Consider the following 13314-nt stretch of genomic DNA (forward strand, 5'->3'; position numbering starts at 1 on the left):
CTCACACTACAGAAACCCTTCTGTGGGACAGCTGTTAGTTTCTACCTCTATGCAGTTGGACAACAGAGAATGAGGCCAGGGAGCTGGCTTCACTTCTATAACTTCCCTTCTCCTCCCACACCCTGAAATCCAGTGGAGAAAGAGAAAACAAATTAATTACTTTTACCTGAGACTGCTTCCCTTTTCATTGCCGTGGAACCTGTTTTACCAGAGTAGGGGTATAAGGATTACCAGGGACAACTGGGCAGAAGGACTCGTTTGGGTTTCTGCTGGAGCTCTGCAGTCCAGGTGGCAGCAGGGAGCCAGTGGGTCCAGGTACTAAAACAGAATGTGCAGATTAAGAGGGGCCTCAGGGAAAACCATATTTTTCCTCCTGCCACAATGGAAGAATGAGTGGGAAGTCTTCACAATTGAAAATAGTGGCATTTCCTCTCTTATATAGTGTAGGAGAGAGTGAGGGCCAAAAATATTTTGCCAAGAGGATGGGCCACCCTCAGGCATGCCACTGAAGAATGGATTTACACTCTGTTGAGGAACTCCATTGGTTATTGGATTATGGATACTGAGATGCTACCTTATTTGCAGAAAAGGAACCTGCATAGAATGTTGCCTTCAGACTTTATTGATAATTGTCACACTGAGCTTTGTTAGAAGCCAAGGAGGGAAAAGATTTGGAGGGAAAAATATATAAGGACATTATCACATATGGCAGTTTAATGCACAGTTGGCTTCAGAAAGCTGATAGTAGTTACTTAAACTTCATAGAGTTACCCATCTTACACTGCTTAAAATAACTAGTGGATCAAGGAGTGAGCCAAATAAAATGTCATTATGGCCAGCATGTGTTAGCATTTTATAAGCTCCATAGAAGTCCACATGGTTAAAAGGTACTAAGCTGGCCATTTAGGTTGGCACCTGCAGCAGGGATTGTTGTAAAGCAAGGAAATAAATATGAGAGATAAAGGGAGAAAATAGAGCAAAAGATTAAAAATAACCTGCAATGGATTCATTTATTCATGCAATTATTTAAGGCTCTAAGGGGCCAGTGCATGAGTGTCTGGGATCTTCACAAAAATATTTAAAAACATAAAAATCAAATATAGACATAGCTGAAATAGTAACCTAAAACAATGAATTTGCTACAAAGAAATAAATATCTGCAACCAGATTGCCCTCATATTGTCAAGTTGGTATGAAAATGAAGTAAAACACCTGGCCAGATAATAGTTGAAACGTTGGCATAAATGTTGTTAGTCTGCTTTATATTTTTGTAAAATCAGAGAATGCATGGTAAATGAATCCCCCCCCCCCCAAAAAAAAAAAAAAAAAAAGATTTTGTACAAGGAAGCAGGAAAGCAAACTAGTGGGTAAAAAGTCAGTTGCAGAATAGATCTATGTGAAATAAACCCACTCAAACAAAACTGTTCTTGAAATCTGATGCATTCACAAAGGCCACCCTTATACCAAACACTGCCATTTCATACAGCAAGCCATTGTAATCCCCTAAAGAGATCCAAGACTCCTGAATTTGAACATCCAAGTGAACCCATATAGTTAAGTTTGTCTCTTATCCCTGCAAACTGACTCTGGAAGGTTCACATGACTCTATAACATAATAGTTTTCCCAATTTTTTTTAGCTGTTGCTATTTTTAAAAATATGGGTAAAATAGCTAATTGTAAAGAAAGTGTGCCTTGGTTCATCAAAAGAGAATGTGTTTTTTTATTCTCTCCCAAAGTGTGATTTTTTTTTCTTTTAAATATTGGTTAATTTAAATGTGATTCCTTATAAAAATAGCACCAGGATGAATTTGGGCCAGTGTCAAATCTACTTTGACTGCAGAGGGGGCTTACACAAGGGATGAATTTGACCCAAAATCTTTTGCTTACCATGTTGTATTATATGAATCATTGAAAAGTTGGCACAGTGATTGAGAGCAGAAAAGGAAAGAATCTTGCAAATGTTAAGAATGTCAGTGTTGAAAATGAACATTATTCTTCTTGAACACAGAGTGGGTTCTCAGTGTACAACTAATTTTATCTCAGAGCTATTTCAGCAGGCTGTGAAGTATGAAGAGGAGAGGTGAATAGGTCTGATGGGTTGTAATATCATAGCCCACTTGCTTTCCTACACTTACATTCCAAGGCTTGCTGGGATAGCAAAAGATGAAAATCTCCTATTGTTTCTGTACATACCACTCTTGCTAACATACTCCATCAAAAGAAACAAAGATGGCATTCCATTTACCCTGATTAAAAAACAAAATCTGCAGTAAGGGAAGTGTCCAAAGCTTTAACTGTCACTTTTAATTGCTGAAAAGGCCCAATAGTACTGTCAAACTGCTCTGTAGTTTATTGATATTCCTGACTTCTGTTTGGTTCAAAAAAAATTTTTTTTTTTTTTTTTTTTTAAGTTTTGGTGAATTTAAGGTAAAGGTAGTGTGTGAGGTTTTGGAACTCAGGCTGAATTTTTTTAAACTTTATTTTTATGGTTTTTATATAAAAAACAGATGCATAACAAAACAAAACAAAACAAAACATATAAATACATGCACCAAATGGAAATAGCAGATAAATAACAAAATTCAATGTTCATTATCTGTAAAACCTGGAAAACAACCAAACAAAAACAAACAACTAAACAAAACCCTGAATCTGTATAGGTCATGCAGGGCATCAGTTACTGAAGTGACTAAATAGATAAATAAGTGAGAATATAACCTATGAGTCATAACCTGAGTATTGGGGATTAATATATACTAAACTGCAAAAGTATGCAATAGTTTCATGTGTGAGAAGATATCCTCCTATTTTTCCCAAGCGTTTCTATTAGACAGAGTCATATTTTCCATAAATCCAGAAGTAGAGAGCTCACTAAACCTGTTAGTGTATCAGGGAAGAATTGCAGATTTCCATTTTCTCAAAATAACTCTTTTGGCCACTAAAATAATCACTGCAATCAATTTCTTAATGTTAACTGATAATACCAACTCATCCAGAATCTTTAAAATAAACAAGCTTGGAGAAGGAAAGATAGCAACACAATTTCTGAGAGAGCACTGAATATGGTGTTTCAGAACACATGCATCATTTGACAAGAATAGAGGATGTATGAAAGGTTGGCCTGTAGCTCTTTGGCAACACACAGTGAACATTGGACATGCAGTCTAGCCTTAAACAAACATTCTGGAGTCCAACAGTATCTGTTTAATCTTGTTCTGGAAGAATCACAAGGATAAAACTTGAAGTATCTTTCACATTAAGCCAGATATCCTCCCAGGTTTCTGTTGTGGTAGTAAGGCTAAGTTCTTTTCCCCATTTTTCTTTGAGACTGAGGTTGAACCATTAAGCAACCTATAAGTAATTTTTGCAAGGAGACTTTTGATTCCATATTTCTTTACATGTTTTTCTAGAAGTGAGGGAGTTGCAACAGATCAGTTGTCCCCTATTCTTGCATGAATCCTTGAACATTTCCGCTGAAAGAAGGAACTGTGAGACAGCGGTAGCTGATATTTTAGACTTGTAAATGAAGGCCAGTCTATCATCTTGTATTATATCTCTAATTTTTGTTAATCCTTTTTCTATCCAAACTGTCTTAAGCATGGGGTTGGCCTTGATCGTGAGACATGGGGTATCTCATAGTGGTACAGGAAGAGAGTTGGTAAGATTGGATGCTGTAATCATCTTAATGCGTTGCAGAATGCCCCATGTAGATGCAAAGACTGGATTTTTCCTTAAGGGTGTGGGTAGCCTCTTAAGATATATAAAAGAATGGCATAGCTAAGGTTGTTGTTTTTTTCCAATATGAAACCAGGCCGGTACATATACAGAGCAGCTGGTGGGGAACCATCTTATAGTAGAACACATTTGGAATACTAGATAATGTAGATACAATTCTGGCAACCCCATACTTCCAGTTGTCCAGGATTTTTAAGGGTCTCATGTGACAAGGCTGTTTTATATCACATAGAAATTGCATGATAGGCCTATTTATTCAAGCAGACAGCAAGGGGGAGGCGTTGAAAGGCAATAGGCTAATGCTATAAGTCAGTCTTGAGCAGATATTCATTTTGGCTATTTCTCTTCTCCCTAGTAAGCATAAAGGGAGGAGATGCCAGTTCCCTATATCCATGGAAATTTCTTTAAATATATAGCCCATATTTATAGATAAAAAATTGGGAAGATTAGAACAAATTTTAATACATAAGTTATTTCCTTGCATATTTGAAATGGAAAATGCTTAAACTGAGAAGAATCTGGTCTTTTTGTGTATATCCATTGCCTGTGATTTATTCGAGTCAATGCGAAAACAAGAGATTTTTCCAAGAACATCAACTATATTTAAGGCTGCAAGTCTGTCACGGAAGTCATGGATTCTATGACTTTCTGAGACCTCCGTAACTTCTGCAGCAGCCGGTGCAGCTGGCTCCGGCCCTGGGCCAGCTGCACCGGCTGCTATTGGGCCAGTCTCGGGCCGCAGCACCCCCAAACCCCAGCAGCAGCAGCGTGGGTCCCGGGCCGCCACCTCCCCCGCACCCAAGCAGCACTGGCAGGGGTCCCAGGCTGCGCACCGCCGCCTGGCCCCCCCTCCCCAGCACTGGCAGGGGTCCCAGGCCACGCGCCGCCACCCTCCCCCGCAGCACCCTTGTGGGTCCTGAGCCATGTACCACGGACTGCCCCGAGCACCCTTGGTGCATCTGGGTCATAAGCCGTCACCCCTAGCACCCTCAGCACCCCTGGGCCGCACACCATCTCCCCTAGCACCCAAGATTTAGTCAGGGGTATATAGTACAAGTCATGCACAGGTCACAGGCTGTGATTTTTTGTTTACTGCCTGTGACCTGTCCATGACTTTTATTAAAACTACCCATGACTAAAACGTAGCCTTAACTATATTCAACAATGATAGGATTGATGAGTGTGGATTCTTCAACAGCACGAAAAAGTTATCAGCATACAAACTGATTTTGTATTCTTTCCTGTTTATAGTCACTCCTTCAATGCCCGAGTGCTGATGTATGTACGCTGCCAGTGGTTCAAGAGAGACATTAAAAAAGGAGGGACAAAGAGGGGACAGCCCTGTCATGTCCTTTTTTCTAGTTGAAATGTGGGAGAAATAATTTCATTAGTTGATAGTGAAGTGAGGGAAGAGTTGTATAATACACTGACCCAATTCAGGAATATTTGTCCAAATCCAAAGGTTTTTTTAGTACAGCCATTAGATAAGTCCATTCAACTTATCAAAGGCTTTCTCTGCATTAGAAGTAAGTCTGTATAGGGAACATCTGACATCTGAGCTTGCTGGATCAAGTGAGTGATATATTTTTGTATTATCAGCAGCCAATTTTCCTTTAATGTCTGCAATATCTTTGAAAAATTCAGAATTACCTCCACTTAGACTGTAAATGATTCCAAGAATTAACTTTTTTGAGTTGAAACAGCCTTCAGAAAGAATGTATCTTCCTTTGGGATCAGACCAGGACTGTTTATATTGAGAAGTTATACTTTTATGAATTCAGGTGGATGTGTCTCTGTTCTTAGAATTCAATGTTTAATGATACTCAGCACTTACCAACATCTTCTTGATTTGATCGGCATTTATTTCTGCTAGATGAGTTTCCTGCAATAAAGCTACTTGGACTTTTTTGATCTGAGGTGTGTCAGGATTTTAATTCTTTTGGAAGGTTTATTAAGTCCCCTCAAATTCCAGGACCACACTCTAAGAAAATTCACGGCAAAGATTTAAATGATATAGAATCATAGAATATTAGGGTTGGAAGAGACCTCAGGAGGTCATCTAGTCCAGTCTCCTGCTCAAAGCAGGACCAACACCAACTAAATCATCCCAGCCAAGGCTTTGTCAACCCATGCTTAAAAACTTCTAAGGATGGAAATTCCACCACCTCCCTAGGTAACCCATTCCAGTGCTTCACCACCCTCCTAGTGAAAGAGTGTTTCTTAATATCCAACCTAGACCTCCCCTGCTATATATTAAGACATTAAACCTTGTTCTAAAGATACATATTTTCCTTTGATATTGTAAAACCACATCTCTAGGATATGGTCTGTATTTATACATACTAGATACTAGTTAGTTATGAATTAATTTATGCTTTCAATTGAGCCTCTAATGGTCAGGTATAGAAAAAGATCTATAGTTAAATATCATATATCTTTCAAAATATATTTGTCACAGAAAACAAACAAAAAAATTAACAGATTTAAAACAAGCCAGCATGTTCAGATCCCTGAAGGCTTCAATTCCAACTGCTCCTCCCCTCCCTATATTATCTAATCATAGTCTAAACATCTCTACATGCAAATATATTTTAAATTGGATATTACCCTGTAAATACTATTGGGTATTCTAGAACATGTATAATATATTTCTACCTACAGAAGTTTTTGTATATCTATATATACACACATATACAGACTCATCACATGTACATTTACAATTGATTTGATAAATCAAATATAAATTAGTACAAAATCTAAATATGAAAAATACAACAATATAAAGAAATCATATTCATCGTATGTCAAATGCCCTGCACAAGCTGAATAACTAGGGCTATTCAAGGTTTAGGTTATAGTCTACTTTACATGTCAGGAGTATGGACTGTTCCAAGGGACTTGTGGTTACCCTAACACAATCCATCAGAGGCAGAGCTAGTGAAGAGATTCTGTCTAGCAGTGCAAGCTGGGATGAGTAGTGCGGCTAATACTTCAGTCAGTAGATGGTGCTATAAACCCCAGTTTAGGCTTAAATTATTACTCTATGCATTGCAGTGCTATACAGTTGTGATTGCTCAGTTCCAAAGGAGATCAAAAGGAGAGTTCTGCCTAGCTTGTTAACTGCTAGGAGTAGGAAGATGGTATAAGTGAATATTACCATATCTACAAGGATACATAGGAAAACAAGTATGTTTTTTATGATGATAAAAACATTCTGCTATTTTTGGGCAAATCTGGTCTCAATCTTTGAAGTGTCTGCCAAGGTTCAGAAGGGGTTTTACAAAATCTTGCAGAGCCTGTTAAATCCATAGTGAAGGTGGATGGGTACTTGATGCTATATCTGATGTTGGTCTCCCTCAGGAGTTACTTATGCCATTGAATGCAGTCCTCTTTTTGATAAACTCAGCTGAAAAGTAAGGAAAGAAAAAAGGGATTTCTGGATTTCCCCTTTCCTGGCAGGGTTCATTAACATTACTTTGTCATTGAACTTCAGCAGCTTGAAGATGATGGGTCTGGGCTTATCAGACTCCTGCCTTCTACTACCAGGCATTCAATGGGCCCTTTCAATATTGAATGGGTGTGGCTGAAGGTCCAATTTAAGTATGTCAGGGAGAAGTTTCTGAAGAAAGTTGATAATATCCATCCCCTCTAGACCCTCAGCTGTGCCCAAGAGGTGAAGATTGTTTCTCTGAGATCTGTTTTCGTAGTCATCCTGTTTTTCTTCCAGTTTGAGTAGTCTAAGCTTTAAGGGGGCAGTTTCTTCTTTAATTTCACTGGTTTAAATGGCAATCTTTTGTAGCTCATTTTCCAAGTGAGCCATTGGGGATTTTACATCACATACATCTTTAGAGAGACCATGAATATCTTTTGAGATTGAAATCCAGTCAGTCTGTGAGGAAATCTTTCAGTTTCACAATATCCTGGGCTAGGTTCTGTTGTGGCCTTGAGATCTCCCCCTTCAGCTGCTTAGGTGATTCAGGCTTAGGTCTTTTATTGCCCCTCATTTTTTCATTGGAATCCATATTCAACAGTTTGAAGTTTATCCAGTGGATTAATGTAAAATTTTATGGCAGAAATGTATTGCCAATTTGTTAGGAAAGTAATTATTAGAGAAGAATTGGTTTGTGGTGAGTGAGGTAGTCTGGGACTAGACAACCATCTTCCTCATGAGTACCATGTGACCTCCCCAGTCTGAATTTGAAAATGTTAGAAAATCTTAAATTTTAGAATTAAAGACTTTTAAAAATTAAATTTTAGTTGAACAGTAGGTTACCTGAGAGACTCGTGCACTGGGTTTTGGTGTTTTTTGTACATGGCGTTGAAGAAAAGAGTACTAATGATTATTAATGATCTGGATGATGGGATGGGTTGCACCCCCAGCAAGTTCACAGATGACACTAAGCTGGGGGAAGAGGTAGATATGCTGGAGGGTCAGGATAGGGTTCAGAGCGACCTAGACAAATTAGAGAACTGGGCCAAAAGAAATCTGATGAGGTTCAACAAGGACAAGTGCAAAGTCCTGCACTTAGGATGGAAGAATCCCATGTACCGCTACAGGCTGGGGACTGACTGGCTAAACAGCAGTTCTGCAGAAAAGGACCTGGGGATTACAGTGGAGGAGAGGCTGGATATGAGTCAGCAGTGTGCCCTTGTTGCCAAGAAGGCTAACGGCATATTGGGCTTCATTAGCAGGAGCATTGCCAGCAGATCGAGGGAAGTGATTATTCCTCTGTATTCGGCACTGGGGAGGCCACGTCTGGAGTATTGCGTCCAGTTTTGGGCTCCCCACTACAGAAAGGATGTGGACAAACTGGAGAGAGTCCAGCGGAGGGCAACAAAAATGATTGGGGGCTGGGGGACATGACTTACGAGGAGAGGCTGTGGGAACTGGGGTTATTTAGTCTGCAGAAGGGAAGAGTGAGAGGGGATTTGATAGCAGCCTTCAGCTACCTGAAGGGGGGTTCCAAAGAGGATGGTGCTCAGCTGTTCTCAGTGGTGGCAGATGACAGAACAAGGAGCAATGGTCTCAAGTTGCAGTAGGGGAGATTTAGGTTGGATATTAGGAAAAACTATTTCACTAGGAGGGTGGTGAAGCAGTGGAATGGGTTAGCTAGGGTGGTGGTGGAATCTCCATCCTTTTTAAGGCCTGTCTTGACAAAGTCCTGGCTGGGATGATTTAGTTGATGTTGTTCCTGCTTTGACTAGATGACATCCTGAGATCTCTTCCAACCCTAATCTTCTATGATTCTATAAAGGAATACACTTAAAACTCTTTGTGTTATGAGTCTTAATAGTTCCGTTCCTTTTGTTTTTTTATTCTGTTTAGAGCCTGTTCAGTTTACAAAGGCTCCTTTTCATGATTCAGGCCAAATAAACAGTGCTCTCACCAACACAGTGAGGGGAGATGGGACACTGGCCAGTGCCTCTTCTCTTGTAATCCTGCAAGGGCAGGGCAAGTTTCCACGGTTCTGGGCTGTTATGATGACCTCTGGAATGCACTTTGTCACTGTGCTCTGATGGTCTCCTCCTGCTCTCATAGAAATCAATGGGACACTTTCCATCCTGTGTGCAAGCAAGTATTGGAGGTACGGGGGGGCTGCACTGAAGTAAATGTGTTACAGTTTTATAGATGTATTAAAAGATCAATGTTGAGCATGCTCCCTGTCAAGGTAATATGGCTTCCTGGCTTTTGCCTGCATAATAAGCAAAACATAGCCCTGGTAAAGTGACTGCAATTGCAAGGTCTTATATCAGGCCTGAATTTGGCCCACTGCCTCCAGCCATCACCACTCATGGGGTACAAATCCTTCCTTACCTCTCAGTGTAGCTCAGACACCATATGTATTAAATTTGTTCCTTTTTTAATTTAAAACCATGACTGCTGGATGTGCAACCACATGCACAATGCAAGGCAGTACCAGAAATTCGATAGTATACTTCAGTGGGTCCAGATTGCTACCTGTTTGCAAAACATATGCACAACTGCATTTGATGTCACTGTTTGTAGCTAAAGCCCAGAAAATGGTGCTTTCTGCAGGATAACAAGGTACCTTTTCAAAGGGTGTGGATTTAGCTGCATGACCTCAGTTAACATCAGGAGTCACATGACTAAATCACAATGTGCTTTAAAACTTTACCCCAAGACCTTTTTGAGAATTAGAAGCAAAATGGAAAGCTGCTTAGCCTGAAGTGTCTGTAAGCTATTTTCTTACAAGCATTTTTTTTGCTTGAGTTTTAGTGAATTCAAGCTGCAGCAGGAGTGTTTGTATCTTCTTGATTTACAATTCTAATAGATTTTTATTATCACAACAAAAAGCCTTCTGCCAGGGGATGCATACCTGAACTAGGGTTACCATTCGTCCGGATTCCCCCGGACATGGCTGACTTTTCTCAGTTAAAAATACCATCCGGGGGGAATTTGTAAATGTCCGGACTTCCTCCCTATGCAGAGTGCACACGGCTGACAGGACAGCTGGCCGGATGGTGCCACTTGCACTGGGCTCCAGCAGCCAGAGAGAGCCCCTCCTCCGCTTCCCCCTCCTCTCCCCTGCAGCTGAGATCACTCCTCTCCTCTCTCTCCCTCCCTGCCCCTCTCCCCCCTCCCTGCATTCGCAGCCGGCCGGCTGTTCGCAACAGGCCTCCGGCAGTCTGGAGCTCCTCCCCCTGCCCAGCAGCACTCTGCGAGGGCGGGAACCGGGCTATGCACTCCGTGGGGGAGCGCGGCAGCGTGTCAGACTGCACGTTGAGCCCAACACGCTGTTCTGAGCGGCACGGTAAGGGGGGTCAGGGGGTCGGAGAAGGGGCAGGGAGGTTCTGGAGGGGGCAGTCATAGGGTTACCATATTCTGTGCCTCCAAATGGAGGACACTCCACGGCCCCCGGCCCCGCCCCCAGCCCCGCCCACACCCCCGCCCCAACCCCGCCCCCTCCCCAAAGTCTCCGCCCCCTCCCCTGCTTCCCGCGAACATTTAATTCGCGGGAAGCCTGAAGCAGGTAAGGGGGATGTGGGGGGGAGGAGGCGCGGCCCAGCCTGGGTCGGCTCGGGCCCTGGGGTGCCGGCCCCGGCCCCCGGCCGACCACCCCCGGCCCGCCCAGCACTGCCGGCCCCCGGCGGCCCGGCGCACCCCCCAGCTCCCCGGCTCCCCGCGGGCCCGGCTCCCCGCCGGCCCGGCTGACCGGCTCCCGGCCCAGCACCGCGCCCCCGGCTCTCCCTCCGGCCCCGCGCCCGGCCCGGCACTGTGACCCTGGTTCCCGGCCCGGCACCATGCCCCCGGCCCCGCACCGCCGGCCCGGCCGAGCACCACCGAGCCCTCCCGATTTTCCCGGACATGCCCGGCTTTTGGGGATTTCCCCCCGGACGGGGATTTGAGCCCCCAAAAGCCGGACATGTCCGGGAAAATCCGGACGTATGGTAACCCTAGGCAGTCAAGAGACAGGGAGCAGGGGGAGAGTTAGATGGGTCAGGAGTTCAGGGGGGGGGCTGTCTGAGGGTTGGGGGTGTAAGGTTGTGGGCAGTCAGGGTACAGGTAGGGGGTAGGGTCCTAGGGGGAGCAGTTAGGGGACAAGGAACAGGGAGACTTACGTAGGGGGTGGGGTTCTGGAGGGCAGTTAGGAGCAGGGGTCCCAGGAGGGGGCAGTCAGGGGATAGGGAGCAGAGGGGTTTAGATGGGTCGGGAGTTCTGGGGGGGGCCTGTCAGGGGGTGGGGAGTGGTTGGATGGGGCGTGGAAGTCCCTGGTGTCTGTCTGGGGGCGTGGAGGTGTGGGGGGCTGGATAACGGTTGGGGCAGTCAGGGGACAGGTAGGGGGTAGGATCTTAGGGGGCCAGTTAGGATGGGGGGAGGGTCTCAGGAGGGGGCAGTCAGGAGACAGGTAGGGGATAGGGTCCTAGGGGGCCAGTTAGGATGGGGGGGAAGGTCTCAGGAGGGGGCAGTCAGGGGACAAGGAGCAGGGAGGCTTAGGTTGGGGGTGGAGTCCTGGGGGGCAGTTAGGTAGGGTTACCATACGTCCGGTTTTTCCCGGACATGTCTGGCTTTTTGGTCCTCAAATTCCCGTACAGGGGGAATTGCCAAAAAGCCAAACATGTCCGGGAAAATAGCTTTGCCAGCATCCCTGCCCCAGTCCCCTGCTTACCTTGCGGCTCTCGCAGGCTGCGAGCTGCAGGCGGATTCCCACGCGGCGGCTGCTGCTGCTGCCCCCCAGACACCTCTGCTCTGTTCAGCTGACGAGCAGAGCTGCCCGAGCACTACCGGCTTCATGGTTTGCCAGGCAGCCCCCAGACCTCCAGACTCTGCGCCCCTAGCCGGGCGCTTCCACGCCCGGGCTCCAGCTGTGCTGGGGAAGCGCCCAGCCGGGGGCAGGGTCTGGAGGTCTGGGGGCTGCCTGGCAAACCGTGAAGCCGGTAGCACTTGGGCAGCTGTTTCATGGCTGGGAGGGAGGAGGAGGAATGCGGGGCGCTCAGGGGAGGGTGCGGAGTTGGGGCGGGGACTGTGGGGAACGGGCGGAGTTGGGGCGGGGAAAGGGTGGAGCTGGGGGCAGGGCCAGGGCCCTGTGGAGTGTCCTCTTTTTTTAATGAGGAAATATGGTAACCCTAACCTGAACCAACCATGAACATTTTTGGTGGTATCTTAATTTTTTCAATTTCAGAGTCTAAACATAAATGTAATGGAGTAAAAAATATATATATCATAATTCCTCCAGGGTGTGCTTACATGTTATTTGAAGAGATGGAATTTTGGATGCCATCTTGAGGAACCTCAGTGCTTGGAGAAATGTCTCTCCTGTGGGTAATTTAATATGCTTCTAATGTCATGCATTAAAGTAATAGGGCCAAATCCTCACCTGGAGATCATGAGGTATATCTATGGTAGCTTCAACGAATCCAAGGTAGTGACCCATTGACCACCCCTCACCCTGTGGCCTGGCCTGTCGTGAGATATAGCATTTGATCTTTTGGGAGTGACATTTTTATTCAAGGTGGTGTATATCACGTAAAAAGTTTAACTGGACCTTTAAAAATATTAATTTGGCAGATGCATTCGGTACTGGACAGGGTTATTTGACTCTATTAGTGGCTTTTCTTAAGGATAGAATGGATTCTTGTACTATAGTTAGGAATTCAATCTAAGTACTTATTGATTTCTCACTCATCAGGTAAGTTCAAGCATTGCTTATCAGAGTTTTCACGTACGGTAACATAGCCCTGATGAATAATTCAAGTTTTAAATGGCCTCCCTCTCCTTTGCAGCATTGCTGAATACATTATTTCTTTTCTGCATCGCAGGAAGAATGCCAGAACTATATCCGTGTGCTTCTCGTTGGCGGTGACCGGCTCTTCACCTGTGGAACCAATGCTTTCACTCCTGTTTGCACCAATCGGACGGTATGAGTAAACGAATTGATCCCACATGTTCACAAAAATGATGACTATTGCCACTGTGAAACAAAACAGCTGCTATAGGGCTGTGCAGATTGGTAATGGGATATTTCACTTCTAGACTGTTAGCTCAGATACAGCTCTAGATAGTAACTGAAAGTAATCATCTATCTGACCAGTTGCCTGTGTGAGATGTTGAGATCTCC

At 44.3% G+C, this 13314-nt stretch overlaps 1 protein-coding gene across 1 annotated transcript in view; it reads left to right on the forward strand.

Annotated features, from left to right (window-relative positions):
* Nucleotides 1-13314, forward strand: part of SEMA5A (semaphorin 5A) — a 650839-nt gene that overhangs the window by 344677 nt on the left and 292848 nt on the right. The window contains exon 6 of the mRNA XM_054018095.1: nt 13016-13114. Coding sequence (XP_053874070.1) covers nt 13016-13114 — 99 coding nt within the window. The remainder of the gene's footprint in view (nt 1-13015; nt 13115-13314) is intronic.

The sequence above is a fragment of the Malaclemys terrapin genome, chromosome 2, assembly GCF_027887155.1.
Source record: "Malaclemys terrapin pileata isolate rMalTer1 chromosome 2, rMalTer1.hap1, whole genome shotgun sequence".
NCBI classification, from domain to species: domain Eukaryota; kingdom Metazoa; phylum Chordata; order Testudines; family Emydidae; genus Malaclemys; species Malaclemys terrapin.